General features: G+C 39.6%; 1 protein-coding gene across 6 annotated transcripts in view; it reads right to left on the reverse strand.

The window, feature by feature from the left end:
- CERK (ceramide kinase) overlaps positions 1 to 19,397 on the reverse strand; it is a 43,568-nt gene extending 24,171 nt beyond the window's left edge. For 2 of the 6 annotated variants that reach the window (XM_087765194.1, XM_087765193.1), the window contains exons 1-6: positions 19,107 to 19,397; positions 8,873 to 8,986; positions 7,573 to 7,695; positions 5,440 to 5,565; positions 4,838 to 4,901; positions 1,068 to 1,213 (exon numbers count right to left, since the gene is read on the reverse strand). In XM_087765194.1, coding sequence (XP_087621320.1) covers positions 1,068 to 1,213; positions 4,838 to 4,901; positions 5,440 to 5,565; positions 7,573 to 7,695; positions 8,873 to 8,986; positions 19,107 to 19,245 — 712 coding nt within the window. In that variant the 5' untranslated portion in view covers positions 19,246 to 19,397. Of the gene's footprint in view, positions 1 to 1,067; positions 1,214 to 4,837; positions 4,902 to 5,439; positions 5,566 to 7,572; positions 7,696 to 8,872; positions 8,987 to 17,631; positions 17,770 to 18,342; positions 19,037 to 19,106 lie in introns of those variants that run through there. The other 4 variants (XM_087765195.1, XM_087765196.1, XM_087765198.1 and 1 more) reach the window with 4 other exon arrangements.
- Between the last annotated feature and the right edge of the window lie 8,477 nt (positions 19,398 to 27,874).

The raw sequence follows: 27,874 nt of genomic DNA on the forward strand, positions 1-27,874 counted from the left end.
CCTGAGGGTACAAATATACTATTTCACTTGGTGTATTTTTATAATCTGTGCCTAATTTTCTCATAAAGTCTGTGGTTTAGTTCTAGTCAGAAGCTTGTAATACTTATTTCATATCCCAGTTCTTTAATTCAAATCTCAAGCATCTGACAAGAAAAAGAGAACAGCATAGAAAATACACTGAACTGTCCATTTGTCTTTCCAGAGAGTCCTCAAAATTGCAGATGCTATTAAAGAGTTGCAACACTGAATCCAGTCCTGAAAGAGACAATCATCTTGCAAGTCAACTTCTGAACGAATCTTGGGGACCAACTGGGCAGGGTAACACCTGGGAGACTAGATTTAACAGCAAGATTGATCCAAAGAGTGTCTATGGTCAATAAAAAAGTAAGTTTTTCACCAAAGACCTGAATTCCAAGAATGAGTTCTCTTAAATGCCTCTCAATGACAGCAGTCAGGATTGCCTGCAAAAGTGGCTGACATTGAGAACTGTGAAGGTATAGCACCTCTAAAAAGCAGCGGAAACTGCAGCTTGGTCTGGAACCTGAGGACTGTTCCTCAGCTGTAGTTGCCTTATGCTTTCTGTGATGACAACTGGAGGAAAAAAAAAAAGAAAAACAGGGAAAGAAGAAATTTTAGCATTTGTCTGGAGTTTGCCAGACCAGTGGCAAGTTCTCATTACAATTCTACCTACATTTGTGGATCATTTGGAACTGGAAAAATATTTATCAGGTAAATCTCTGTTCAGTAAATTTCACTCAATGTGTTCAGATGGGCAAAGGTATTACTGTCAACATCTTATCTTGTATTAACACACAATAAGTCACAGAAAAAAGTAATTACATTCTAAACTTGCACATTAAGATTTGATTTCCTTTACAAAGTACCCTTCCCAAATAAAATTGCATGTGATCAATATTTACACCAGGATACAAACAGCTTTAGCTAGGTGTCTTTACAGAATATCATTGCTCATATCTTACACTTAGGCCTAAATTCAAGATGTTATGAGTAAGAAGAAATTTCAAGAATAAATGAATAAAGTAAACTGGAAGTTAACCCTTTCTTACCAGCAGGAATTATGCCAATCCTTATATTGCACTGGACTAATGGTGCTTTGGGATTATTTTGGTCTATGCCAGAGTCCTTCTGCATTCTTCCAATGAGACCATGCATCACTTCACTGAACATGCCGTCCCCACCAACACAAACAACACTGCCAGGAAACACAAATTAGAATGCACACTAACAGTCAATAAACAACACAGCAAATGTTCTACTTAGGGCATGCACTGGGCACATCAAAAATAGTTGTTCTGTTCTCCTCCTCCATTTTTACAGAATATAGTAGCCCACAGTCAACTTTGCAATTAACAAAAAGCGGAAAAAAAATTCAAGCTACACAACTGCAAATGCACCTAGACATGTCCGTAATGTTAGAAAAAAAATGTTGGAATGCAACCTAAAAAAAAAATCTTTATCCTCTATTGCTGTGTGCAGACAGACAAATGTCAGTGGAAATTCACTATACAAGGAAAACACTGAACAGAACTGTACATACAGCTTTCTAAGTAAGCAAAATGGAAATAGGGTACCTTTACTAAAAAGGGAAAGGTAAGTTAATATTTGTGGCTTCAGGCAGAAGTATTTTTTACACTATTAATTTAATAGGGATATACATTATATGAAAGTCAAAAAAACAGAAAAGTGCATGCTTGCATGCTCTTTTGAACATGCTGAGAGCTCATCAAACAGACAGAAGTCATGTATATCTACATAACCATTCATAATGAAACACAGAGTTCTAAATGTTACCAGATGCAAAACTTTGTTTTGCAAACTTAATTCAGGTCAGAGCTGGTGCAGCAGCTACACAGATCCTCAATATGTTAAAGCTCAGCAGAGAGTCCACAGCCAAGCAAATACTAGGAAGTAAAAGACTATTTTACAGCAGTATACATTTCATGCACAATAATCAAATGCACACCCTGAACTCTAAAAGCATAAACATTCTTTAACTGAAAACTAATTCAAATACACTTCAAAGGAACACATGACAAATCCAAAGTTATGCATGTAGTCCCCAGCATACAGGTTTAGGAATGTTTACTGTTATCTATAGCAATCATTTCCAATGCATAAACTAATACTTACTCTTCCACATAGTCAGCAACAGATATTGCAGAATGAGCACTTATTTCATAGGATAAGTTACTTTATTTAAATTTTAAGTATTGGTGGTTTAAATTTACTTATTATTGTATTTTCAGCAGAAGGAAAGCTTGACAAAACCTAGTCATTTTTTCATGAATGGAGAGGACAGTCTTAAAAATACACTGTCCAACTCTAAGTCAAGACCTGAGAGACTGGGAAAGAAGGGAGAAAAGGATGTTTGTCTTTCCTTTTTTATAATTAATTTCTCTTCTCATAGCTTAACTACATAATTCCTCAACTTTAGCCATCTCATCTTTCTCTGCAGACTCTAAGAAAGAGGTTAAGTGGACAAAAATTTCCACATCAGTTCAAGGTCAATGTTGTCTCAGTAGTGTTCTATTTATAACAAATACTATATCCAGGCTCAGAGATGACAATGATATGAATGCCTATACCTATCAAGGGTAAATACTGACAGATAAAGAAGTTCATATACACAATACCAGTATGACCAAATTTGTTGGCCATTTGTTGGTCAACCATTGTGTGAACTAATTCAATAACTAGGGAAAAAAATCAATCTGAAACAGTTTTACAAAGGCTTGTGCAACAGGCATATAGATAAGGAAGCACAACAATTCATACATGTCAGACTTACTCTAAGCATGGTTGTTACCTGCAGAATATTACAGCACACTAGTTCTGCACAACGATGTACAAAAACCTGCCATATCTTAACTGAATGAATATTTTAAGTAATTGTTTTCAAAGAGAAGCTGTTCTATCACTGAGCTATTAGATTAGTACACTCACCATAAGAAATTCTTGTAAGGGGAAATGGGAAGAACAAACAGGAAACGCACAAGAGGTTTAAATAAGCTGTCTCAAGTAAACACACTTGGAAGGCAGTGAAGCCGTTTTCATTAAGAATCCTGTACCTAATTCCAAAATTACAGGCATGGCTTTGCCAAATAGGGAATCTGGAGGTTAAATGAAGAATGAAGGGGAAAAAAACTCAATCACTGAATGAAGAGAAAGTCACTTATCAGAACCAATTTAAAAGGACAGGTAAACAACGACTAAGTGTAGGAATCTAAAGCTTTTCCTGTATGTGAGAAGAGTCAACCAAACTTGAAGAAATACATGCATTTATGCGGTTCAACCATTTTTAAAATCTTCCATGTAACCATGTGATCTGTTATTTAAAAAGTAGTATTAATAGAAGAACCCCTTCCTAACATTACTGTTCACCACAGAAACAGACTTGTACATAACAGACAAAAATCAGGCTTAGAAAGACATGTTGCAGTTCGCAAGCTAACTGCCATTAAGGCCCAGCCTGGGAACAGAAGAATCAAGAGATTCTAGAAAGATCCAGTTCTCTGGCCAACTGTTTATCTCAGTCATGTTAGAGAGAGTAAACCAAAAAACCCCACCAAAGCACAAAAAAGAAAAAATTCTACAGTAAGAGACTGATTATGCGAAAAACACTTCAGGTACCACCACAATTGGTCACGGCCACTTGTTGTAAAAAACAATTTCCTAGGAGTGGACAAGGGCTCACTTGCATCCCTTTTCTGCCCTGTATTGGAATTTCACCAACTGTCAGTATTACCTATTTCAAATCACTTAGGTCCAATGAAAAGGAAAAATCTTAAACAACTAGGTTTTTCTAGGATCCCAGTTTCCCTTCCTTGCACTTCTGCAAAATTAAGAAAAATCCCAGTATAGTCAAAACTGCTTATTTAAAGTCAACTGATTTTAAAGCGGGTGAAGTCTAGGAATTCAACCTGTGAATGTAGTTTCTTGCTACCACAATCTGTCAACATCATGCCCTCACTCAATGTATACAATGCATATAGGCCTGCTCCCCTAGCAAAAGTACTCTGAAAAGATAGAAAATGTTTTATTTTTGCAACTTACCATTTTAAATGTACCTGTCTACAAGCACAAGAAGATACTATTTTAAAATACTGTAGTTATGAGAGTTTACCTGCATAGATTCTGCATACATTTTCATGATTTTCCAGCTGTTGAACTTGTTTCATGTCATGAAACAGAAACTGGAATGACTAGCTTATTTATTAAAATATTCTGCTTCTACAGCAAATTTAATAATGGAACGCAATTTCACCATTCGGTTAGGTCTTCTTTTAAAACAGTAATTCCACAACAGAACAAACACAAATAAAGCCCAGTGATGTAGCCATTATTTGAACAGTCCTACATAGTAAGAGGAGCTATCTGAAATGTTTCTAAACAGCTCATGGTTTTTACACACAAGCTGAATGCTACTGATGCAGTGTTCTGGACTCATGTATATGCCAAGATCACCTATACCACAAAACATTTCAGGGCAGCTTCTGAGCTATCACAGAATGGTCAACTTCTAGACAAGCAGAAGTAATCTTACATTTAGCTTTTGAAGACAAATCTCATGCAAACATTGTTATACTATGCTTGAATATATTGTCTGTTGAACAGGTTTACTGAAACAGGTTAGTTTTCCTTTGATACTCCTAAAAGTCGATTTCCTATGGAAAGGAATATGCCCCAGAACTTTCAGCTGTTGTAATAAACATATCAGCAATGAAGGCTACTATTTTAAATTAGAGACAAGAACAGACAGATTACAGAACACATCAGCTAGAAAAGGAAAAAAAAAAAGGCAAGTGAAGTTACTTACCCATCATATTTATTAATATTAACTTCATATAAGTTGTCCTTAGCATGGTTAGCATGTTCAGTTACTATGAAGAAATAAACACATTAAAAATTACTGTTATAAATATGCTATTATAAAATGGTATATAACATACAATTATTAAAATGTTATTATTAATTCATTAATAACCATGATTCTATTACCAATGTCATCATAAAACAGCCTGCCCACAAAATGTGTTTCAAAAGATTTTATGCCAAGGAAAGAACTGAGAGACACATGCACTGCAGTATATATGGAAAAATATTTCACTAAAAAATTGTGCAAGTGAACAATTGGTTTTAACAGTAAAACTGAAAAAGAGGAGAAAGACAGTATCTTACAAATGAAGAACTCAAATAGCTCGGAAGTACCAGAAATTTTAATTTAGTAAGCAGAAATTTTATACAAGGTCGTCATTTATCTGGCTACCTGTGCTTTAATTAGAAAACATTCCCTCTCTACCACTTAGTTTCATTTACTTAGTACGAAAAGGTAGGTAACAGAAAGAACTTAAGCTACTCAGAGATGTTTTAAAGAGTTCATATTATGTTTATTAAAAAATTAAAATATTCATTACTCACTAACAACATCAGTGGCGATAGAAGCCAGACTGAAGAGTGGAGCAACTTTCTGTTCGTAAATCCTCTTCCCTTGTCGTTTTCCTCCATATGGATTAATATACACAAGCAACTGCTTTGGTCTAGACTCTGCAGTATGGAAAAATATTATAGTACACTGCTTTTGTACACAAAACAAAAATTCAACAAGCTAAACAAAACCAAACCTGTAAACAAAGTGAACACAGCATACAAGCCTTTTATAACTCTTATTAACTCTTATAACCCTATAACTCTTTATAAAAGAATTCTAAACACCTGCTTCATCTATTCTTTCTTATGCTGAGTATACTGACAGTATGGAACAAATTGGTAATAGGAGAGCAGGTGAAATTCAGAATCATTTCACCTGACTCCATGTCTCACATTCTTATGCATATTATTCTTGCAGTACTTTCCCACTAAATAACGTTAGTATCACAGGCATAAAAGACAAAAGACGAACCAATGGCAGCAATAGAAAAGGCACTTGTCAGTGAAGCATACATAGAAATACTTTAACATGAATTCATTTAAACAACATTCTTGCTTTGATAACATAGTTAAAATGCATTTCCTTTCAACGATAAAGACACAGTAAGAATACCTCACAAAACTACATGCTGCACAGCAAGTGCTTGCCCTATAGTGTAACTCCTTCCCCCCAGAAAACACATTTGATACTACTATCTCAAGTTTCTTTGAATCATTATGGATTTACATTGGTGGTGGCATGAAAACAACGATTACATCTCTGTACTAACAGATACACAAGACATTAATGCTTGCTGCACCTAGAGAGCCTTCCTTGTTTATATAGAACACAAAGCCCTGTTATAGCATTTACACTTCCTCAGATGGCATTCTAAATTATTATTTTAAAAGAAAAGAATAAACAAAATTATTAGATCAGCACACTTGCATAATAAATCCACTCAATCTAGACTGTTTGAATGGTTTAAAGCTGCCACACACTCAAAGCGCCATTGACTCTCTCTGAGAACCTGTTACCTTTTCTGAAATAGTTTGTTACCAATAGAAGGAACACCTGCACTCAAATGGAGGTGAATGCCCAGGCCACATCTCTCACAGATGTAGGGAATGGGTGCACAAACCCCATTTTTGAAAAGATGTTATTGGAAGCCAGATACCTCACGTGTAACATATACAAAACAAAACCATTAGTAAGATGCATGCTTCCAATGCCTGTTAAGAAGAACTTTTTTTGTTAAGCATCCATTTTTATTCTGTGAGCCTTAAGTACTTGCTTGAGTCACACTGTAGGTGTATTTGTTTCCAGTCCCTTCTCCAGCTCTGTCTCTCAGACAGACCTCAGATCTACACCGTAGGTACCTTATCTGCAGCCCTGCCTCCAGCCCCATCTCCTGCTGCTCTTGTCTGGCCTCCCTGGATGGACCCGACTACTTTACTTCATCTGGGCTGTAAATGGGACCTGCTATCCCCATCCCTGCTCTGCCCACCCTGCTCAGATACAGGGGGACCGCACTCTGCTCCGCAAGGGCACTGCCTGTGCTATGGTCGTCTTTGACTTCCCCTCTGTCATGGAGTTGCTCTGCTCCTGCTGCTCCCTGACATCTATCAAGGTATCTCTTTCAGGAATAGCTCCTGAAAAACTACTTTTAGCCTTCCAAGAAGTATATGTCCAATGATTAATGGGAAAGGATTACTGGGAACTCTTACTACATAAGGCACATTGTTGATGACAGACTGGAAAGGTGAGAGAGACACACAAAAAGCCATCCATAAATCTTAAAATTGCTACAATCCTTGTCCTCAGGATTTACTTTCTCCAAAGCTACAGTCATTTAAAGCCTCTGCTAAGCTTCTAATGTGTCCCTATTTTGTGAAAATAATTTACATCTGGGCAAAATTATAAGACATCAACAGTCCTGACTGATTAGAGTAAAACACTCAATACAACTTAGTCAATATGTGAGATGCAAAAGTAGTGATAAGAAGAATGAGACACTTCAACTCTCATTTCCCTCAACTTTTGAGCATTAGGAGTTCAAAAAAGCAGATATATCAAAATAATATTAATTGACATACATGCCTGTAAAATGATGCTGCAAATGTTAGTAGTTTAGTCCAACTTACTCTGCATTTCAAGTAATTCTTTCAGCGCCTGTACCCACTGATTACACAAGTGCTCATCAACACACCAAAACGTTACATCACTGCACCGCCAGCGGTGATTTCGGGCTTTCTTCACATAGTACACTATTTAAATTTTTAAGAGAGAGAGAGAGAGAAGAAGAAAGAGCACAGTGAGACAGTTCTATGAAATGACAAATGTATTTCAGACAGATGACAAAAATATCCATCTTTGGAAAAAAGTGGTAATCAACCCCAACTACACATTTCTGCAAACGACAGAAGCATTCAGAGTGTGAACGGGACATTTGTAAAAAGTCAAAATGATACAGAAATGAAAACACTCACTCTAGGTCATTATCTTATAGCAGATGCCCAAACATAAACTTCTTTTTGAACTGAATACAATCCATCTTCCATAAGCTGACTATAGACATACAAAAGTTCACTGAGTTTATATATTATTTTATCTGTATTAAAATCTGCAATGCCTACATAATATAAAATGCCATAAGCTTAACAGAGTAAGCCAAACCCTCACATCAGCTCCCATGGAACCAACAGGGTGAATTTAATTTCATAAAGCTGAAATTTCAGAAAAAAAGATTTAGAGTTTTCTTGTGCATTAAGAACTAGGCTGGTGAGACAAGAAGTACCCTTACCTTTCCATCTACAGTATCATCAGTCTGTATTACTGAAGGACTAAATGTGAGGAAAGTACTCCACAACATAAAGTTTTTGCATGGGAGCAATCCCATTTGCCATAGCTTTGCAGCACAGAAGTTACCACTCTCTCCCCAAAACAAACAGAAATTTATTTCTGGTACTTTGTTTTAAGAATGAAGTCAATTAATACAAAGAACCTTTACATGCACACATTCTGATGGTTAGGGATAATTTTTAAAAAAACCCAAACATTTAGGACTCATTTTTTCAGCCTCTCTCTTGATTTTTTAGTCAAGCAGTAGAAAGCAAGTGTCCTGCTGCAGTCATTCAGGAGCAGAAAGTAAGACATTAGTTAGGACTTCATTAAATAACCCAACACCACACGTGTTCTTAAAGGAAGGGTTTTATTTTCCAAAATAAGGATCTTTAAATGTAAACTGGCAGATTTTTGGTGGAGGTTTTATTTGTTTGATTTTGTGGGTTTTTTGTTTGTTTTTTTGGGGGTGTGTGTTTGTTTTGGCTTTTTTAAATGTATCATTTCTGTTTAAAAAAATTCTGAAGATTCATTTTGAGTCTGCCCTAAAGTACCTCCAACAAAGTAATTTGCACAAGCATCCTGAGACTGCATTTGCCTTACCTGTGAAAGCATGTGGCTTTGCCATTTTTTGCCATTTGCCAACATTACGCTGTTTCTTGTTAGGTTCGGTTTCTTCTACAGCAATGATCTCAGAGGTCGGTACAAAACAGTTTTCTGTATGAACACAAGATCTTACACATTAACATCTTCAAATAGCACCAGAATGATTATTTCTACACACAATATGTTACAGACATACAATTAGAGTAGCTGCTCAATAAGCACAACCAAGACCATATGTAGAAATTTGCTGAATATTTTCAATTTCCTTTTGCCTTTAGTCAAAGCACATAAACCACAAGCACCTATGAACTACCCCAAATAATTTTAAATTTCTATGATTTCTCAGAAAATTAGGTATTCTAAGTATAAAAACTTTTTTGCATGAAGCCAAAATCCAGCAACACTGGTTTCAGAGTAATGAAATTGCCCCTTCAATGACGCCTAGTCCAGATATTTGACAGTGAATAGCACAAGCTATTTCAAAGAATGTGCAACTAAATCTAGTGCAGAGACTACAGAGGCTATTTGTTATTCTCAAGTAAGTGGTTGGCTTATGAAAGAAGGGCATTCATATGAACGCTTAAGACTTTAAATCCCACTAAGCTTTTAAACTTCAGGATCACCTAAGAAGCAAATTCTAGATGTTATGTTTATGTACTGTTAAATATATTTCCCTTGTATCAACTTCAAAAATATTGTTTTTCAGAATTAAAGGCCTCTTGCTCTTACGCTATGAAAGAATTTCCTCCACCCTCACTCTTTTTTCTTTTATAGTCCCTCAACACCTTCTCAGTCTTCTAACTCCTGTGAAATTGAGGATATTCTCATTTTCATTACGGGTTTCAAAATTTCTCTTTTACCTTATCTCAAAAAAAAAAAAAAAGCAGAACTGAAAATTCATGCTTCGTACTTACGTACAAGCAAGCACTCTGTGTATATATACACACACAAAACACTTTATTACATGAGATTATAATAATATAATCTCTCATATAATAACAAGTATAATATGCTTGTTTCTCTCATATAGAGATAGATATATAGAAAGATATAAAAAGATATTAAACACAAAATACAAACACTAATACTGTTGTTACTGGGTTTTATCCTACATTTCATCTTCCTCACTATTTTGCAGAAGTACCATGGTGGTGGTGAGGAATGTAAAATAAGCAAAAAATTTGCCTGAGCTCTTCACAGCGGTGACTACAATTCATTTGCCACTAGTTCAATTTTATTGTTTTTCCCTGTCCTATTTATTTGTTTTAGTCAACAGAGTGGTTACCTATTGTCATGTCTATTGACATGTTGTGGACCACACACACACAAGGGTTTTTTTTCCTTTACAGGTGTTTTAGTATTTGACTTGATTTATATTCCTTTAGGGATTTTATCTTCCCAGAGGTTTTTAGCTTGACTCCAAAGAAATGTAGCTTCCAAATTTTACACTGAGGTCTTCTAGGAATCTGGCTGTGTTTGAACGTTTTAACTACTTACAGAACAAATTTCGGCTTATAATAATTTCATTTACTATATTTAAGGCATGATGGGGAAATGCAGCAGTCACAGAATGTCTTTTTAAAGATCCAACAGCAGAGATGAACTTACTAAAAACACTTTACTTGTATACAGATATAGATATTGCACATATACCCATGTAAGACTATATCAAGTATTTAATATTGGATAGTAACAGTTAATTGGTCTTCCTAACATTCAGAGAAAAGATATGCTATGTGATCTCAATATGATTATCCACCTATCCATTTATACAAGGAAAAAATACAGAACAGAGATGGAACAATAAATTAAGGGAAGGGAGCACGTTCTTTAAACTTTCTTCCCTAGAACTGTTCCTAGTTCTCATTTTTCTACTGGCTATGCCACCTATCCATATGTCAGAATATGAAAGAAAGCTTGTTGCATTTATAAAGATTGCACTTGAGTGTTAATTCATTTTGTTGTTGCTCACAGATATGCTACAAAACTGACAAACTACATCTAGATCAAAATTTAAATGACAAAGCCTAATGAACATTTTGGGAAACAGTTCTACATACTGGATACTTATTAGCCAGTACACTAGGAGGAGCAACAGAAGTCATTGTTTTATTAGGCATAATAAAGCTGTCCAACTGTACAGATAGCAAATAAGATTAAAAAGCAGTTCCAAATCTGTAACACTGAAAGCATTTCTTTGGAGTATATATTTCAGCACATATTACACAGCTTGTATTAACAATCCTAGACTTTGTAACCACTTCTGCTAAGCTCTCCTAATTCTTCAGATGTGTTCTCCCTCTGACAGTCGCATGACTGGAAGTTCTGCTTTTCCAGCAAATCTCTTCATAGATGCAGCAAAAAAGCAAAGAGTAAATGTTTTAGTTATATATGTGCATTTTTTTTCTTCAGCCACAAGAGTTACGTATCCGAAAACAACAGATTCCTGAAAAAAACAAAAACAAACCAACAAAACCAACCAAAGAAACCCAAAAGGAAAGAACAGAGTGATCCCACCTTCCCTCTGTAAATCTTTGGGTTCGGTAAAAGTTTCTGTTCTATGAATATCAGCTATGCTGACTGTGGCCCTCAGTACTACTTGGCACTGTACAAGCAAGAAACCACTCCACTGCCCTGATAGTATACTCCAATCTTAAGGTAGTCAAAACCACATGCTACCTAATACAGTAATTGCAGAGGGCCAGAAAGATGCAAAGATGTCTCAAATATAAACATGTTATTCAGAACATTCCCTAGAGCTTATAAAAACAAATCTGAGTGCAGTGGCACTTGTGTTTCAATAGAGCTCAAGAATTTCTATCAGTCCAAATATGACTCTATCACTATTCGACTTAGTGTTATACAGTATATTGTTTAATCAGAAAGTAAATCAACTACTTAGTCCCACCCTCCCCCCTTTTCCCTGGAAGGAGTTTCTATTGCAAAGAAATCAAATAGAGACCTTCAATACAAGCAGAACAATCCTGCTCCTATAAACACAATGCCCTCATCTGACATTTAATCACCAAAACCCACCTCACAAAAACAAGTAGAAGGACTATCCTGCCCTCTTTTGAAAGGTCAACAAGGTTCACATATGTACTAATTATACTCCTTTCCCACATCTACTTTTGTAGCATTTACCCCATTATCAAGGAGCATGAACCATTTCTTTCACTGGTTTATCATAAAGGTGTTCACTCATAAAGGCCTTCACCTTTATGAGTTTCTCTCAAAACATGGAAAATCTTACTGCCACATTAACAAAAAAAGAAAAGGTACCTACACCAGCACTACTAGGTCAACGTTAATGAAAAAAGTTGAACTATGGAGTCAGGCCATACCAAACACTTTCACTTGGCTCAGTACAATATACTCAACCAAGTAGCACACAACAGTTCCTAGACAAAATTCCAGGCAAAATACTGTGACTTTTTCAACATACACATCTAGATTCAAGAGACTGAATTTCGCATTCAGAAATACTGAAGTACATATCAATTTTCTTAAGCTTAATCTCAAAGATCTTCACACATTTATGTTTTCATGTCACACCTTGTTCAACGTCTAGCATACACGACACACTAAAGACAATGAGGTGTCCACCCAGAGCAGCTGGATGAAGGGGCATGGCAAAAAAAACCAAACAAACAAACAAACAGAAAACCAAAGAAAACACACAATGGACAGGTGACAGTCTTCCCAGCACACTGGCTGTGCCACTCATCACTCATTCTGGGCCATGGTGCTCTTACAGTCTTAACAGACATGCCTCCTGAAGTGCAAACTGACAAATCAGCAAAATACTGTGTTAGATATATACTACTTTTCCCCACACTAAGCAAGGGGGCAGAGAAAAAAAACAAAACAAAACACACCAAGGTAAGCACACTAACAGCGGGCTTTCTTTGTGAAAAATGTAGCCAGCAGTTGTGAAGTGTGTTCTTCTGTGTTAAGAAAGGCTTTGTGGTGCGTCATTGCTGTCTGCCACTCCCACAGAACACTTCCCGAGTTTATAAGCAAACTTACTCAGAACCCCAGTCAAGATTTGTTCATTCATCACTGCCAGCTACATATCCTACAGGCCAAATTCCTCCCTCAGAAATGTGTTAGCTCAAAGCAACACAGACATGTGCAAAAGCACAAAAACATCACTGATCACAGCATTTGGTTTATTCTTAAAATTCAGCTCAGGCCCATGGATGCAGTAGCATTCAGAATGAATTTAAATTATTAGTATACTCTTGTGACTTAAAAATATTAACAATTAAAAAGCTAGAGTGCTGATTTAAAGAAAAAGTATTTTTTCAGTCACTTTGGAAACTAGTTTAGTGTTACAGACCACATGAACAGTAAGTTATCTTGTCCTAAGTTTAAGCTTTGCCTTCACCTAAAAGCAAGAAAACAAGAATGTTTTCTATCAGAAGGTACATTGCATTATACTCATCGTGCACTACAGAAAGCTACATCTAATAAAGACCAGAATAAGAGAAAATGGTGGATAGGGACACAGAGCAGAATTACAGAGAATTCACGTCCTGAGGGAGGGGGAAGAAAAAAGGCATCATGACTAAATGATTTAATTCAAAACTGCGGAAGAGTCACAGAAACATCTGAAGGCCATGATCTCACACTATACAGCCAAGCATAAGGAAACTGGCTTTTTTTTTTTTTAAGTAAATCTTCAAGTATTTCGTAAACCAATAGACAATAGATCAATTCCTAATATGATCAGACACACAGTTGCTACTTCACATCACATATCTGAATTTGAATCAAATCACAGCAATTTGAACTTGGATCAATTTGCATATTTAAATCATGAATGTTTTCCCATTGATTTTTTTTTTATTTCCAGATTAAATCTTTTCAACTCAACTATGAATATTTCAATGGTAAAGCAAGAAATAAGATGCACTTCTTCACCGTAAGGGCGGGGGGGGAACACCAAAAAGGTATATGCTGAAAAACATGTATAGTTTAATGTAGTGTATATCCATATTTGAATAATGTATCTTCCAGAAGATGACATATTCCAAAGAAAAATGCCTTCTAGAGCTATTATTCCGCACATCCTACCAGTTCAATGTAGTCAGTGGAACTGCCTAGAGAAAAGCAGGGTTCAGATTTCTACATGTGCCTAGTGCCAATTGGGAATGACTGATGAAAAATGACCTTGACTAAGGATGTGCCAACACACTGCAGGTGCTGGACAGACCTTGTTTCCAAGCAGACCCACCTCTGCTCTCTCGGTACTGTGTTTATCAAACTGAGTATTCTTTAGAATGCACATCATCAGAATGGCATCAGCCTTGTGAACACTAGTACTGAGGCTTCCTCAAGTGGTTGTTTTGGGGGGAGAGCTGGAAAAGACACACCAAGGGAGAATTCTGAAGGACGAAATAGAAGGGCTAAAAGAAAGTGCACACAATAAGTGAAGAAATACAGTCCAGTGTCCAGCTTGATCACCCCCTTCATACTTGTACTTTACAATTAAAAAAAACAGAAAAACATCAAGAAAATCTCATTCTGTGTTTGCAATCCCTTAGTACTAGTACATGATACAATCTTAGCCAATACTTCTAAAATACCTGTAAGTACATATGTACAACATATAATCTGCTATGAAATCTGGTACACAAAGTTTTATCATGTGTTGCTTGAGAAAAACCTGACTGTGCCATCAACATCAGGAAATAATAAAACAATTCATCTGCCCAGCTTTGCAGATCAACTAAATCTCATGGTGAAGTGTTACAAGGTTGAAAAATAATGTTCTTCAGAATATTTGAAGATGAAGGGATGCCTAAGCAAAAAAAAGTGCACAGCTAAAAGTAAAAAAGACATGAAAAATTTCAGATAAAACTTTTCTAAGTTCAAACAAGTCTAACCAACCAAAGAATGGGAAATGGGAGCCTCCTTACACTGAAGACAGAACTTGAAAATATGATGCTGTTAAACAAGGTCTAACAGTAGGAAGGAACGTAAACAGTATTTAGGATTTAAGGTTTTAAAACCATACCATGGCTTGAACAAACATTTTATGTTTTTGTTATTGTTCGTATCTTCTCAATGATAGCATTAAAAATAATTCTCCTGAATTAATATTTCTTTATTCACAAAATGCATTTTCATAGAATCCTAGAATCATTAAGGTTGGAAAACACCTCTAAGATCATCAAGTCCAACCTGTTAACTGCCAGGTTCACCTCTAAACCATGTCCCTAAGCAACACATCCACATGTTTTTTGAACACTTCCAGGGACTGTGATTGCACCACTTCCCTGGGCAGCCTGTTCCAATGCCTAACCACTCTCTCCATGAAGAAATTTTTCCTAATATCTAATCTAAACCTCCCCTGGCACAACTTGAGCCCATTTCTTCTCATCCTGTTGCCTGCTACTTGGGAGAAGAGACCAACCCCCACCTCGCTACAACCTCCTTTCAGGTAGTTGTAGAGAGCAAGAAGGTCTCCCTTCAGCCTCCTCTTCTCCAGACTAAACAACCCCAGATCCCTCAGCTGCTCCCCAACAGAATTTGTTCTCTAGACCCTTCACCAGCTTCGTTGCCCTTCTCTGGACACACTCCAGCACCTCGATGTCCTTCTTGTAGTGAGGGGCCCAAAACTGAACACAGGATTCAAGGTGCAGCCTCACCAGTGCCAAGTACAGGGGCACTATCACCTCCCTGGTCCTGCTGGCCACACTATTCCTGATACAAGCCAGGATGCCACTGGCCTTCTTGGCCACCTGGGCACACTGCTGGCTCACGTTCAGGCAACTGTCAACCAACACCCCCAGGTCCTTTTCAGCCAGGCAGCTCTCCAGCCACTCCTCCCCAAGCCTGTAGCGTTGCATGGGGTTGTTGTGACCCAAGTGCAGGACCTGGCACTGAGCCGTGTTGAACCTTTTTTGACAGAATGTGTTTTAAAAAATATGTATATATATTTTAATAACCTTTTACAAAGATGAGAAAACATAAGAATCTCCCCATATTCTGTAAAGCTATATTTTCGTGGACAATAGGAGAAAGTCTCTGTTGTTTCCTGTATGTTCATGAATTTGGATGAAATAAGAAGAGGTAGATATTTCAACACTTCTACAATATACCTAACGATAGCTCTAGTTCCTTACCTGTCAAAATCTGAAAACCTTGACAAAATATATACCAAACTATTTTTAGTTATGTAGCTAAATCCAAGACAGTAATAAATACTCAGAGAATAAGCAGCCCTCATTGAGTTTTTTCAGTTTAAAGACAACTGTGTCACTGTAATAACGACCTATTAAACAAAAACATATAGCACTTTATACTGCATAATTAAGTCTGAATTTAGGCATAATGCACAGTAGTCACACAGTCAAAGACTAAATGGTAGAAAGACAGCAATCTTGGTCAAGCAACTCCTCTGAAATTATATGCTTCTAACTAACCATCTTCCATATTATGAAGTTTATTTATATACTGTCACGTATACTGCTCGTATTTCCAAAATAATTGTAGCAAACATGATGAGCCATCCCAGGTCTTAAAGGAGCTTAAAGACAATAGGGCAGCAATAACATAAAACTGTGATGGTATTAAGGCACAAATGCAGGAAACACATGAATTAACCAGGATGTTAGGAAGAGGAGGTGTGTCATCTATTGTATTGCTCTCTATATAAATTATACCTGTGCCTCCAGAGCACTGAGGCATTTCTTTTTCTTCTCCCACCTTCCCTTTTCTCTTTTGATGTCATATCATATTTTCCAAAATCTTGTAGATAGCTATGTTACAGGACAGCAGCCACACTCAGCAAACAGTCTTGCCTCCTAAGGAATCTCCAACTGGGTACTACTTCAGAAACTGCCACAAATGGAGTCTAGTTTACTATGTCCCACTCTCCTTCCACCATTGCAGCATCCTGACATCCACTTTGGAACAGGCTTCGGGACAGGTTCATACTTGGTCTAGCCCACCAGGAGTAAGTCAAGAAAACTTACAACTTAAAAAGTTGTAAAATCTTACAACTGTAAGCAGTTGTAAACTTTAGAGCGCCAATAAAAGAGCTAGCGTGGTTTTGTGGCACTCTTGCATGGTCTAAAGGAAGTCGTCACACAGTAGAACGAAGCTCCCATTGAAACTGCTCTAGCCTACACATCAGTCGCAACTGGTAACTCTGCAAAGGCATTTTTAGAATGATTTTACACAATTCAACAAAATTCTCTCCAGAGCAGGGGGCTACTTTACCTAGGCGGAGCAACTGTCCCAAAAGGCTTTGAAACTTTATATTTTAAATTTAAGATCTGTAGACTGATTTTATTTCATTTTGAAAAGTATACAGCTTATTTTTCACACCAATATATTAAGCTTGGCAGAATTAAAGAACTAATCTGTTTTCTAAGCCTTAAGTTCATTTATCTGCACATCTGAAGTAAGTTCAGAAATTTTCAAATACTTTTTTCAGCAGTACTGCTAATAAAAACCAGATTATGGCAAATTGTATTCACACAATAGCAGGGAAAGGATAACAATCTCTGTTTTTGTGTTATGAAGAATAAAAAAAGAGGTACTTAAAACTTGACCAATTCTCCGTTATGTAAACTACAATATCAAATTCTTAGAATTCTTTTTGAGTCCTCCTCCCTTTTCCCTCACCTTTTTTCAAAGAGCCTCAGGCCAATAAGATACCATGATAAAATCAGGAAAATATTTAAGAAAGGTACATGGTAAGAAGGGAAGAACACTTTAACTATTTAAGTTTGCGAACTTGCCTGGGACTGGAGACATCTATATTCAAACCTTTCTCAGATAAACTTGTAGTCAACCTTCCTATTATTAGTTTCTCTCTGCCTCAGTTCCTCCAACCTCTAAAATGAGGATGACAGCAGTTTTCCACTCTACAGCAGCTGCTGTGAAAAGAAGGACATTACACATTTTCAGATGTTCATATACCATGCTAATAGAGCTATATTAATAATGGGAATAATTACTATATAAAAACCCCAAGGTCAAAGCATCTGATAAAATACCACCTAAAGTGTAGTAAAAAGCTTGATATAGTGGATGTACAGACATTTTAGAAGTTATCCTGAAATTTTGCCAGGTACTTTCAGCAGTAACCTCTCACACTTGCAGTTTTGTAACTCAGCACTATTCTAATTGCACAAAAGGGGAACTATAAACAACTTTATTACCCCATTACAAACTATTAGCCTACATTAAATATTTCCAAAACACTAACTCGCAGAAGTTAAACTTTCTTTGGAAATTTCCATGCAGCTTTTTAGAAAGCAAAGAGCTTTAAAAGCAACTCATTTGAAAAAAAAATAATTGCCTCAAACACTGCCTCAGTATGAAAGTGTTTTTTAACCACAACTAAGTCATGTAACTGAAAATAAAAAAGTTACTTTTAAAGTTCTATAAGTCTATTATGTCCTGCTACGATTAATTTGAATACAACATTACAAACGACATGCTGCTACCTACTCACAGCGCCAAGAAACAACGCGGTTCAGCTAAACACATCTGTGCTTTCCTCATGCAACTGCAGGGACAAGTTTCTTGCCTCTGCTGCCAGAGGCACACTCTCAGAACAGATGCCTAAATCGCCTTCTCTTCTCCGCCAAACGCGGACCTCGCTGCTCTCGCACGCAGTGGCTGCGGCTCCTCGCGAGTGGCTGTCAGCTTTGTTTCGCAGCGCGCCAGCCGGCTGACAGGTTCGGCACCGCCGGCTGCCTGCCGCCGCTGCGTCCGCGGCTTCACCCCCGCTGCCCGGTACCCCGGCGAGGCCGCAGCGCTCCCGCACCGCCGGCCCGGGCCCGCCTGGGGTTAGGCCGCTCTCCGCCTTCCGCCCTCGGACTCTGAACCCCAGAGGCGACGGCTGCTGCGGGGCAGCGGGCGACGCCGGCTGCCGGCCGCCCTTCGTAGGGCCAAAAGGCGCCCGAGCACAGGAAGCGCTCAGCGCCGACGGAGCACTCGAACGCTCAACGCGCTCCGAGCCGACAACCGCACGCCGCCGCCGTGAGAGCCGGCTCCAGCAGCGCCCCGGCGGGGGCAGGGCCGGCCGCAGGCCGACCCCGCCGGCACCCGCGCCCGAAGCCGCCCTGCCCCACGCCGCCAGGGTCGCTGCGAGCGCCCTTCCCCCGCCGCCGAGGAAAGGCGGGCCCGGCCCGCCGCGAGGCCGCGGCAGCCGCGCTAACGGCCGCCCGCCACAGCCCGGCCCGGCCCGCCCCGCCGCTCCACTCACCGCCGCCGCGGCGCGGCGGGCGGGGGTCGCGCCAGGCCAGCAGCCCCCGCTCCTCGTCTAAGGTGACCTCCCAGGAGCGCTGCCCCAGCCTCAGCGAGGAAACCAGCCGGGGCCGCCGGCCGCCCAGCAGCTGCTCCATGGCCGCCGACAGCCCGGAGCGCGCCACAGCCGGCTACCGCATGGCCCAGCTGAGCGGGCTGCCGCCGCGGGGCGAGCCCGGCAGCTAACGGCGCCCCTCGCCCGCCGCTAGCCGGCCTGGCCCCGGGCGGGGCGGGGCGCGCCGTCAGCGCCTACGCCAGCGCCGCCGGGGCGGGGCCTGCGCGGGCCGCGACTCCCCGGCACGGCGCCCGGCTCCCAGGGGCGGGGCGCGGCCGGGGCGGCGAGGGCGGGCGGCGGCTGCTGCCCTTGCCGGCCCCCGCGGGCAGGCTGCCCGGGGCCCGGAGGAGGCGGAGGGCCCGCCGCCCCCCCCCGGCCCGCCTTGTCTCCTCACCCCGCTGGCCAGAGCCACGCGCTCCGCACCGCGGCGGGGGCTCCCCCAGGCTGATCCCGGGGACGGCGGCGCGGGGGAGGTACCGGAGTCCCCGAACCTGAGCACTACAACCGTCAGCATCCTGCCCAAAGTACAGGCCAGAGAGACCGGCGGTTGCTCCGCCTCTGACCTTACTCCAAAGCTACCGGTTCTGAGTATTTCCTGCAGAGGTTAGAGGAAAAGGCCGCTGGTCTGCTCGTACCGGGGTCCAGCCCCGGGCCAGTCCTCTGCTTCACAAGGGTGATACAGAGGCTCCAGCTGGCTTTGCTCAGAGCCAGCGCGGGGCTAAAAAGCTACTGCACTTGAGGTCTGCTCTGAACCTTGTAATGTACCCGCAGTTCATTTTCTGAAAACAAACGAGCTAGGCACTGTCATCCCAGTTATGTGTTCAAGATGATAGCCTTCCTGTGCCACGAATACTTGTCATCTTCTACCTTGATTATTGCACCATCCTTTCCTCGGGCCTTGAAAGACATGATGTTGCCAACTTTACTGTTGAAAATACCTAGGTATGCCACACTTTCACAATTTCAAGGAATGCTTTGTTTCTGTCAGTTGTATTGCCCTTTACATTTTCAAGTCCTTCGCTCCACAAACACCTGTAAAGCTCTTTATATTGAGGCTTCAAGTAAAGTTTGTTTGTTGCAAAAGTCTGTTGTACACACTAGTGTGCCAAATCCACTGCTGAGCAGTCATTAGCGTCTCACTGATTCTTTGCATTTTGCCAGCTACATCATCTGTTATCATCCCTCCTACACTTTGATCGTAAAATCCCTGGGCCACAAATGTCCTTTTTGTTTCGGGTTGTACCATATCTAGCCCATTTCATTTCCATTATTTGTAACCACCTCTGCAAACCAGAACAGCTGTGTGGAAACCAGAGCCTAATGCTGATGCTCACAATGCAACAGAGACCCTCTTGGTGCTGACGCCCTCAGACATGCTCCAGGAGCTAATGGATCACTAATATAAAACTGTATTCGTAAAAATATTATTTATCATTTCTCCACTAGGGAAATTAGATCTAATCTTTTATAGTCTACAGTCACGTGAATCAATATTCTTACGCTGTGATCCATGCTAGCTGAAGAAGTAAAAAGTTCATTCTTTTTACCACTCTTGCCTATGACTACTTCCTTTTATTCTTATTAATTTGACAACTGTTTTTGGCTTAGCTAAGGCTAAAGCCTTCAGCTGTAAAACACAGAATTGATAAAATATTCTCTGGTCTATTAGAAGCCTACAAAGGTGTACTAGCACCACTAGCAGGAATGGCATTCCCCATCCACATTTCTTATTTGTTTAGATAAGGAGAAGCCACTTATTTCTTACTTGCACATCATTTTAGTATAACAGTGTTTTGGTCCATGATTTGGGATCCTCCGTGCTACTACAGGAATGTCTTGCAGGAATTCGGTTGGTCCATCTCTTCTCCCTAGTGTTGGTCTCTTCTCCCTAGTAACAAGCGATAGGATGAAAGGAAACGGCCTCGAGCTGCGCCAGGGGAAGTTTAGGTTGGATATTAGGAAAAACTTCACCGAAAGGGTAGTCAGGCACTGGAACAGGCTGCCCAGGGAAGTGGTTGACTCCCCATCCCTGGAGGTATTTAAAAGAAGGGTAAACATGGTGCTCAAGGACATGGTTTAGTGGTGGACTTGGCAGTGCTAGGTTAACGGTTGGACTTGATGATCTTAAGGGTCTTTTCCAACCTTAAAGATTCTATGATTCTAATTCATACCAGTGCTGTGTTTGGGCTGCTCCGGCATTCTCCAGTAGTCCCTTGAACACCAACACGTGCTTCTGTCCCTAGAAAGTAAAGGTCAAATTTGAGCCAACACAATATTTTTTTCGATCAGTTTTAGTACTTTGTGATTTTCTTCCCTGACTCTAACAGAGAAAGAATTTCTAAAGGATGGCTGACTTGGTAGGCTAAAACACACACATGTCAATTATTGTTTTACTGCTTATTACATAAGCCTTTAATTACCACTGAGGGGACAGAACTGCAGATGCAGCGATGCCAGTAAACTGCAGGATTTATAGCCTAAAATCTTGGTGCTAAAGATGGCTGATCGCAGGGCTCCACCCTGAGAAATGGCATGGTTGTAAAAGCGCCTCACTTTGTTCACAGGTCCACAGAGGCCACAAGAAGGCTTGCAATTTTAGTTATCTTGGGAACAAGTACAATTCACCATGTCAAATGGGAAGAATGCAGGAAGGTAACACAGCTTACAAGGTTTATCTCTATGACCCATTTATTATCTATCTAGCAAACAGCATAACTTTTAAAGCCAACTTTCTCTCCCCAGTGTCTGATTTTATAATAGGTCATTGAACTTGAATAACACCAAGTCAAGTGGTGCGGCTGACACGCTTGAGGGAAGGGATGCCATCTGGAGGGAGCTTGATAGGCTTGAGGAGTGGGCCCAGGCAAACCTCATGGTGTTCAACAAGGCCAAGTGCCAGGTCCTGCACATGGGTCAGGGCAATCTCCAATATCAGTGCAGGCTGGGGGATGAATGGATTGAGAGCAGCCCTGCTGAGAACGACTTGGGGATACTGCTAGATGAGCAATTGGGCATGAGCCGGCAATATGTGTTTGCAGCCCAGAAAGCCAATCGTATCCTGAGCTGCATCAAAAGAAGTGTGGCCAGCAGGTCAAGGGAGGTGATTCTGCCCCTCTACTCTGCTCTGGTGAGATCCCACCTGCAGTACTGCGTCCAGCTCTGGGGACCCCAGCACAAGAAAGACATGGACCTTTTGGAGCAGGTCCAGAGGAGGGCCATAGAGATGATCAGAGGAGTGGAACACCTCTGCTGTGAAGAAAGGCTGAGAGAGTTGGGGTTCTTCAGCCTGGATAAGAGAAGAATCCAGGGAGACCTTACGGCATCCTTTCCGTACTTAAAGGGGTCTTATACGGAAGGTGGAAAGAGATTTTTTACTAGGGCCTGTAGTGACAGGACAATGGGCAATGGTTTTAAATATTAAGAGGGTAGGTTTAGATTGGACATACGGAAGAAATTTTTTATGATGAGGGTGCTGAGACACTGGAACAGGTTGCTCAGAGTTGTGGATGCCCCATCCCTGGACGTGTTCAAGGTCAGGTTGGACGGGGTTCTGAAGCAACCTGATCTACTTGAAGGTGTCCCTGCCCACGGCAGGGGCGTTGGACTAGATGATCTTTAAAGGTCCCTTCCAACCCAAACCATACTATGAGTCTATGATCTCTATAAAATATACTTACTCCTAGCAACAACTCCTAGCTGTACTGAATGGGATCGTTACACGATAATGTAGGCAATCAGTTAAGGAACACTTCTAAGCAGGCACCTCTTTTTAATCAACAGGAGCAGGAGCAGACAGGTATTCTTCAGCATGACCTGCATTACCAAAATACTGATTTAAACCATCACAAACTTGACCTGTCACTCTTCCAAATCTTTTGGAGGTGTACTTCTTCATTAGGACCCCATAACTAATTTTTTTCCACAGTGAAGATCAAGCATACCCTTGTAGTACCTTGACAGGAGTAGAAAGTACTGCGTATCCAACCTTATCTGAGAGAGCGAAAGGTCTAAAGTGAAAAAATGTAAAATATCTTAACCAAAGTGAAAGCTTGGTAATACCCACGTAGTGCACTGGAAATCAAAGAAGAATCATATTCCACCATATTTTTGCCACTCAGTTCTGTGTTACAATTAAGAGGGAACCACAGATTTTTACCAAGAACTCTGGAAAACACAGCTTGTCAAAGACATGTGATGGAGCTCTTCAGCTGCTATGCCCTGGCTTCAGGCTCAAGGACTCCTCCGTGTCCCAAGGAACACCTGCAATGGTGCTCAGTCCCACTGAGGGAAGAGAAGGAGGTTCCAGATCAGTGAAGATGTTCCTAATACTGTCCCTCGAACACGTAGGTGGGAGCCAGCTGTGGTCTTGTCCAAATGACATCTGGTATGGAATGGAAACTTTAATCTCATTGCTCAGGAATTTAAAACTGGAATGAAAATCGATAAAAAGATTTTGCTTTGCATATTTTTTGCTGCCCATTGATAATTACAAAATATTTATTTTCTTCCACAGAGAAAATGCCCCAAGAAAGTTTTTAAACAGCTTCTTAGGAATTATAAAAAATTTGTATCTCAGTGCATTGCAGGCAAATTGAAGTACTTAGACATGAATCAAACTCTGTTCTCAAGTACATACACGCAAGTCCCATTAGAACAGTGTAAATACACACAAAGGCCAAATTTGGCAATTGAAATACTTTTTGAAAATGGAAACTAACGAACAAAGGTAATAGAACAGAGGAAAATAATTCATTTTAAATATCAAAATACTGACTAATGTTCTAATTCCTTTTCTACTTATGAACAAACAAAGACTGAAGCATGAGTGGAATATTCTTGCTGCTGATGGAAAGAATGACATCACCATCTCCAGAAAAATACCTGAACTATTTTAAAGCACTTCTATGCTTTTATCATAAAAGTTTAAATTACAGTTATTATTGGAAATGATCTGGAAGAAAGCAGCTTTAAAGGCTTGTCAAAAAGGATGATTGCAGCCCTTTATTCACTTGAGCCAAAAGGTAATTGAGAGAAAGTTGCTGGTATACTGGAGGGTATGGGAATGGATCCAGAAGATACTTTGTTTTCTCGTGAAGGCCAATGTTGCATACTGGTCCTGAACCATGGAAGTTTACAGAATCCTTCCTTTCTTCCAAAGCTCCAACCTACCTCCATATTCTCTGCATAAACTACCTATTACTGTGAAAAAAACTAAATACGATTTGTTTCAAGCTGTTAGAGCTGTGACTCCCACCTACAGGTATACACAGATATAAATAAATTTATATTTCTTTGTTTAGATCCTTATTCCTATTTTAATTATTAGCCTCAACGGGAGTCCCCGAGGAGCTGTGAGACCCCCCTCTCATCCAACTGCATCTTTTTAAGAAACAATGAAATTAAAAGTTTCCTGTCTGACGGAATGACAATGCTCTCTGGCAGTGCGCAACTTTGGTCTTACGTTGACAAACTGTTGCAATTAGTTGAAAAGGCCAGGAACCACTGTTCTTTCTTCTGTTTTAAGAAACCAATACAGGAATCTGAGATCTGTTATCTTCTTGATAGCCTTGAGTGGTATAGGGTGTGTAGGGGGCTGTATAAGAAATACTTGCTCTGCTCTGGTAAGAATGCTTGAACAGGTCTTTCCCCGCAGTGCTTGTAGGCAGAACTGCTGGTAACATCCAGAAGCTTCTCTCTTCTGTCCATCCTTCAACTACATCAGTTGTTCTAATAAAAGACTATATCTCTCTCTGCAAGATATGCTTTGCTGATCTTTCCAGTCCCTCAAAGCTCAAATTGCTCTTTACCAGGTGCATGCAGACCTTGCCTGGAGCACGCCCACATGCTTTTTTGCAAAACCATGCATATGGACCAGTTCTCAAGAAGAGCTCCACGAGACGGTAACTCTGGGTAGGCAGACAATTCTTTATAGTTCAGGTACCAAACTATTATCAAACTATGTATCATGTTCAATAGTAACCTCCATCATATATACTAACTCCTATACTTACTGGACGTATCTGTAGCCTCCCAATGTTAATAACTTGAAAAAACATAACAGCACAGAAATCAGAATGTATATGTGAAGAATCTACATTCATTAAAAAAGTTTTTGACTCTGTATAGCTGCCAGGATTAAAACTCTAGGTGATACACACTGGATCAGATGAAACATAAACCTAATTTATATTATTATTTTAAATAATTTTCCATTTTTTTTTCTTATCTCTGAGGAAATGACACTGATGTGTCATTTCTGACTAAAAGGGTAGGTAATCATGCCTGTGATCACAGGTAGATTGAGCTCACTCAGAAGCTAGTGAAATGCCAAATCGCCAGTTACCAAAAAGGCCTCCTGCTCCCTTCTCGACATTCGGAAGGTTCTTCAACACTTAAATCAATTTTTGTCCTTGGGAATTTATCAGCTATCAAATGTACCCTGAAACACAAACATTCACATCAGTCTTCTTGGAAGACATCTACTTTTGACCTGATATTCACAAGCTCATGCTTTTTTCAGTACCTCTACAAGACTACAAATAATTGCAGTTAAAGATGTATCTTGAGGTCCCTCTTCTTACAAGAGCAAGAGATGTTCTAAGACCTAGCCAGTATTTACATGATAGCAGAGTTACTATATGAGGAAGAAGAATGCTCAGAAGGGCAAAGACATTTGGCTAAACTAAAAAAAAAATCTGGTGCATTAAACTCTCTCTTGTGAATACTGTCATTTTGAAGTCAAGTAGCATGAGATCACCAACTCGACTTTCCTGAAAGTCCATGTTGAAAAATTCATGATTTATACTCAAGATGTATAGTTTCATATTTTCATTCAAACTATCCCACCATTTCAGTTTCACCAGAAAAAAGCAATCCTACACAATACCTTTATCAGAACAAAATTAATTCAGAAAAGATAAGAGTATATGAAAAAAAAATAGGTTTTCTCAATCTTAGCAGTCTTTGGACACAGTCTCATTGGTCTTGTTATTGATTCATTGTATAATTGGAAAGTTCATAGATGCATAAATTCATATTTTGATAACATCTACCTTTGCAAAGACAAAGATCCTGGCTATAGGTTCTTTTAAAGTTGTGTTTGTGGATTTAAGGTAGAAGAAGGAAGGGGTTTTTTGTCTTTAAATGCCAGTGAATTGTCTCCTTGAAACTGGTTTAATTAATTCATGTGATTTAATTAACAACGTTACTTTCTGTGGTTAGTACTGTATTTTAAAAGTACAATATAAACCTAAAGTAAATGCTCAGAAATGCAGGTGAAATTCTCTTTCAAAGACTGATAATCTGAATGATCAGATCAAAGATGGGTTGAAGCAGTTTGTCTGAATAGAGCAATTTTCACTTTGATTGTTTTTCAGCTGACTACTGTAGTAGAGATGATGACAGCTGGTATGAAGTTGTCTGAATCAGTGATACTAGAATGCAACTACATGCCAATACTTTGCATAAAATCTGCAAAGCAGAGCTATTTCTACACTATGCCTTTTGACATCTCAGCACGCATGTTGACGTGAATTCGCGTCCTCTCTTTTTGATTTTCTGGTATCAAAATAAAATGGAAAGCTAAGAACAGAATATAAAATCAGACACTGCTACCCAAAAAAGAGGGCAATGGTGAACAAAGAGGATCTTTTCATAACTGAAGTTAAATATTTAATTCTAGGAAACAAATATATTTAAGGATCTTTGCTGTACCTGACGTCATAGTTGTTCAAAGGGATGCCAGTCATCCTGGGGATAGTTCTGAATATACTGAAATGAAAATTCAAAGACTGAGGAGTAACCTGATAAACATTTGTAATGTGTTTGTCTTGCCAGGTGGCAATGGTTGACTAATTTGGAGCACACCATTTTGTCAGATACATGTTTAGAGCTGACTAGTCTATGTGTCATTCTAAATACAATTTGTAGAAATTGTAGATTTTGATGAAAGTGATATATTTTCAAAAGATTGCACAGGGTTTTAGTCAACCAGCTCATTTAGTCAGAACTATGAATCAAACTTCATGGCAGTGCTTTGAAAAATCAGCCAGCTCCAAACTATCTCCAGACAGTTTAATGCAAATAGTTTTGTGAAAATCATGACTCTGAAAGACACAATTCTAAATCACTGTGGCTAAGAAATGATGATTAGGAGTAATCAATGTTTTGAAAAAGAACCTGAGTGCAAAGGAACCATTCAAACCAACTGCTTTTATGGTTGTATCTATAAGAGCAAGTCATCAGGAAAAGAGATTACATTGTTAACGGCAGATTCTTTGCCTTGATTAGAAAAGGAAATGCAATAATGAGACTTGGACTGATAATACATTCATACTAGATTTAGCTGTGAGAAACTTCCTCCTCTGTCACAGCAGGATGGGTGTAAAATAAACCTATGAAGGGCTGGGACAGCAGTTATAATAGAAACCAGAGAAGAACTATTGAGTTGAAATAAATATTCAGTCTAAAATGGACTTGTACCACATTTCATTCCTCTTGCTTTTTTTAGCAAATTTTGAGACTGTGACTCGAATTCTTAGGACAGAAGCTAATGTAATGCTATGTGTGTCTTTCACAGCCAGCAACTACTGGCTACTGAGAAAACATGTGACTGACTTACTCACTATACCATATGGTTGATAATCTCAACATCACACATTGTTCTGGTTTTG

Source organism: Nipponia nippon, unplaced genomic scaffold (assembly GCF_047370975.1).
Source record: "Nipponia nippon isolate SJK-2023a ecotype South Korea unplaced genomic scaffold, ASM4737097v1 scaffold_3, whole genome shotgun sequence".
Classification (NCBI taxonomy): domain Eukaryota; kingdom Metazoa; phylum Chordata; class Aves; order Pelecaniformes; family Threskiornithidae; genus Nipponia; species Nipponia nippon.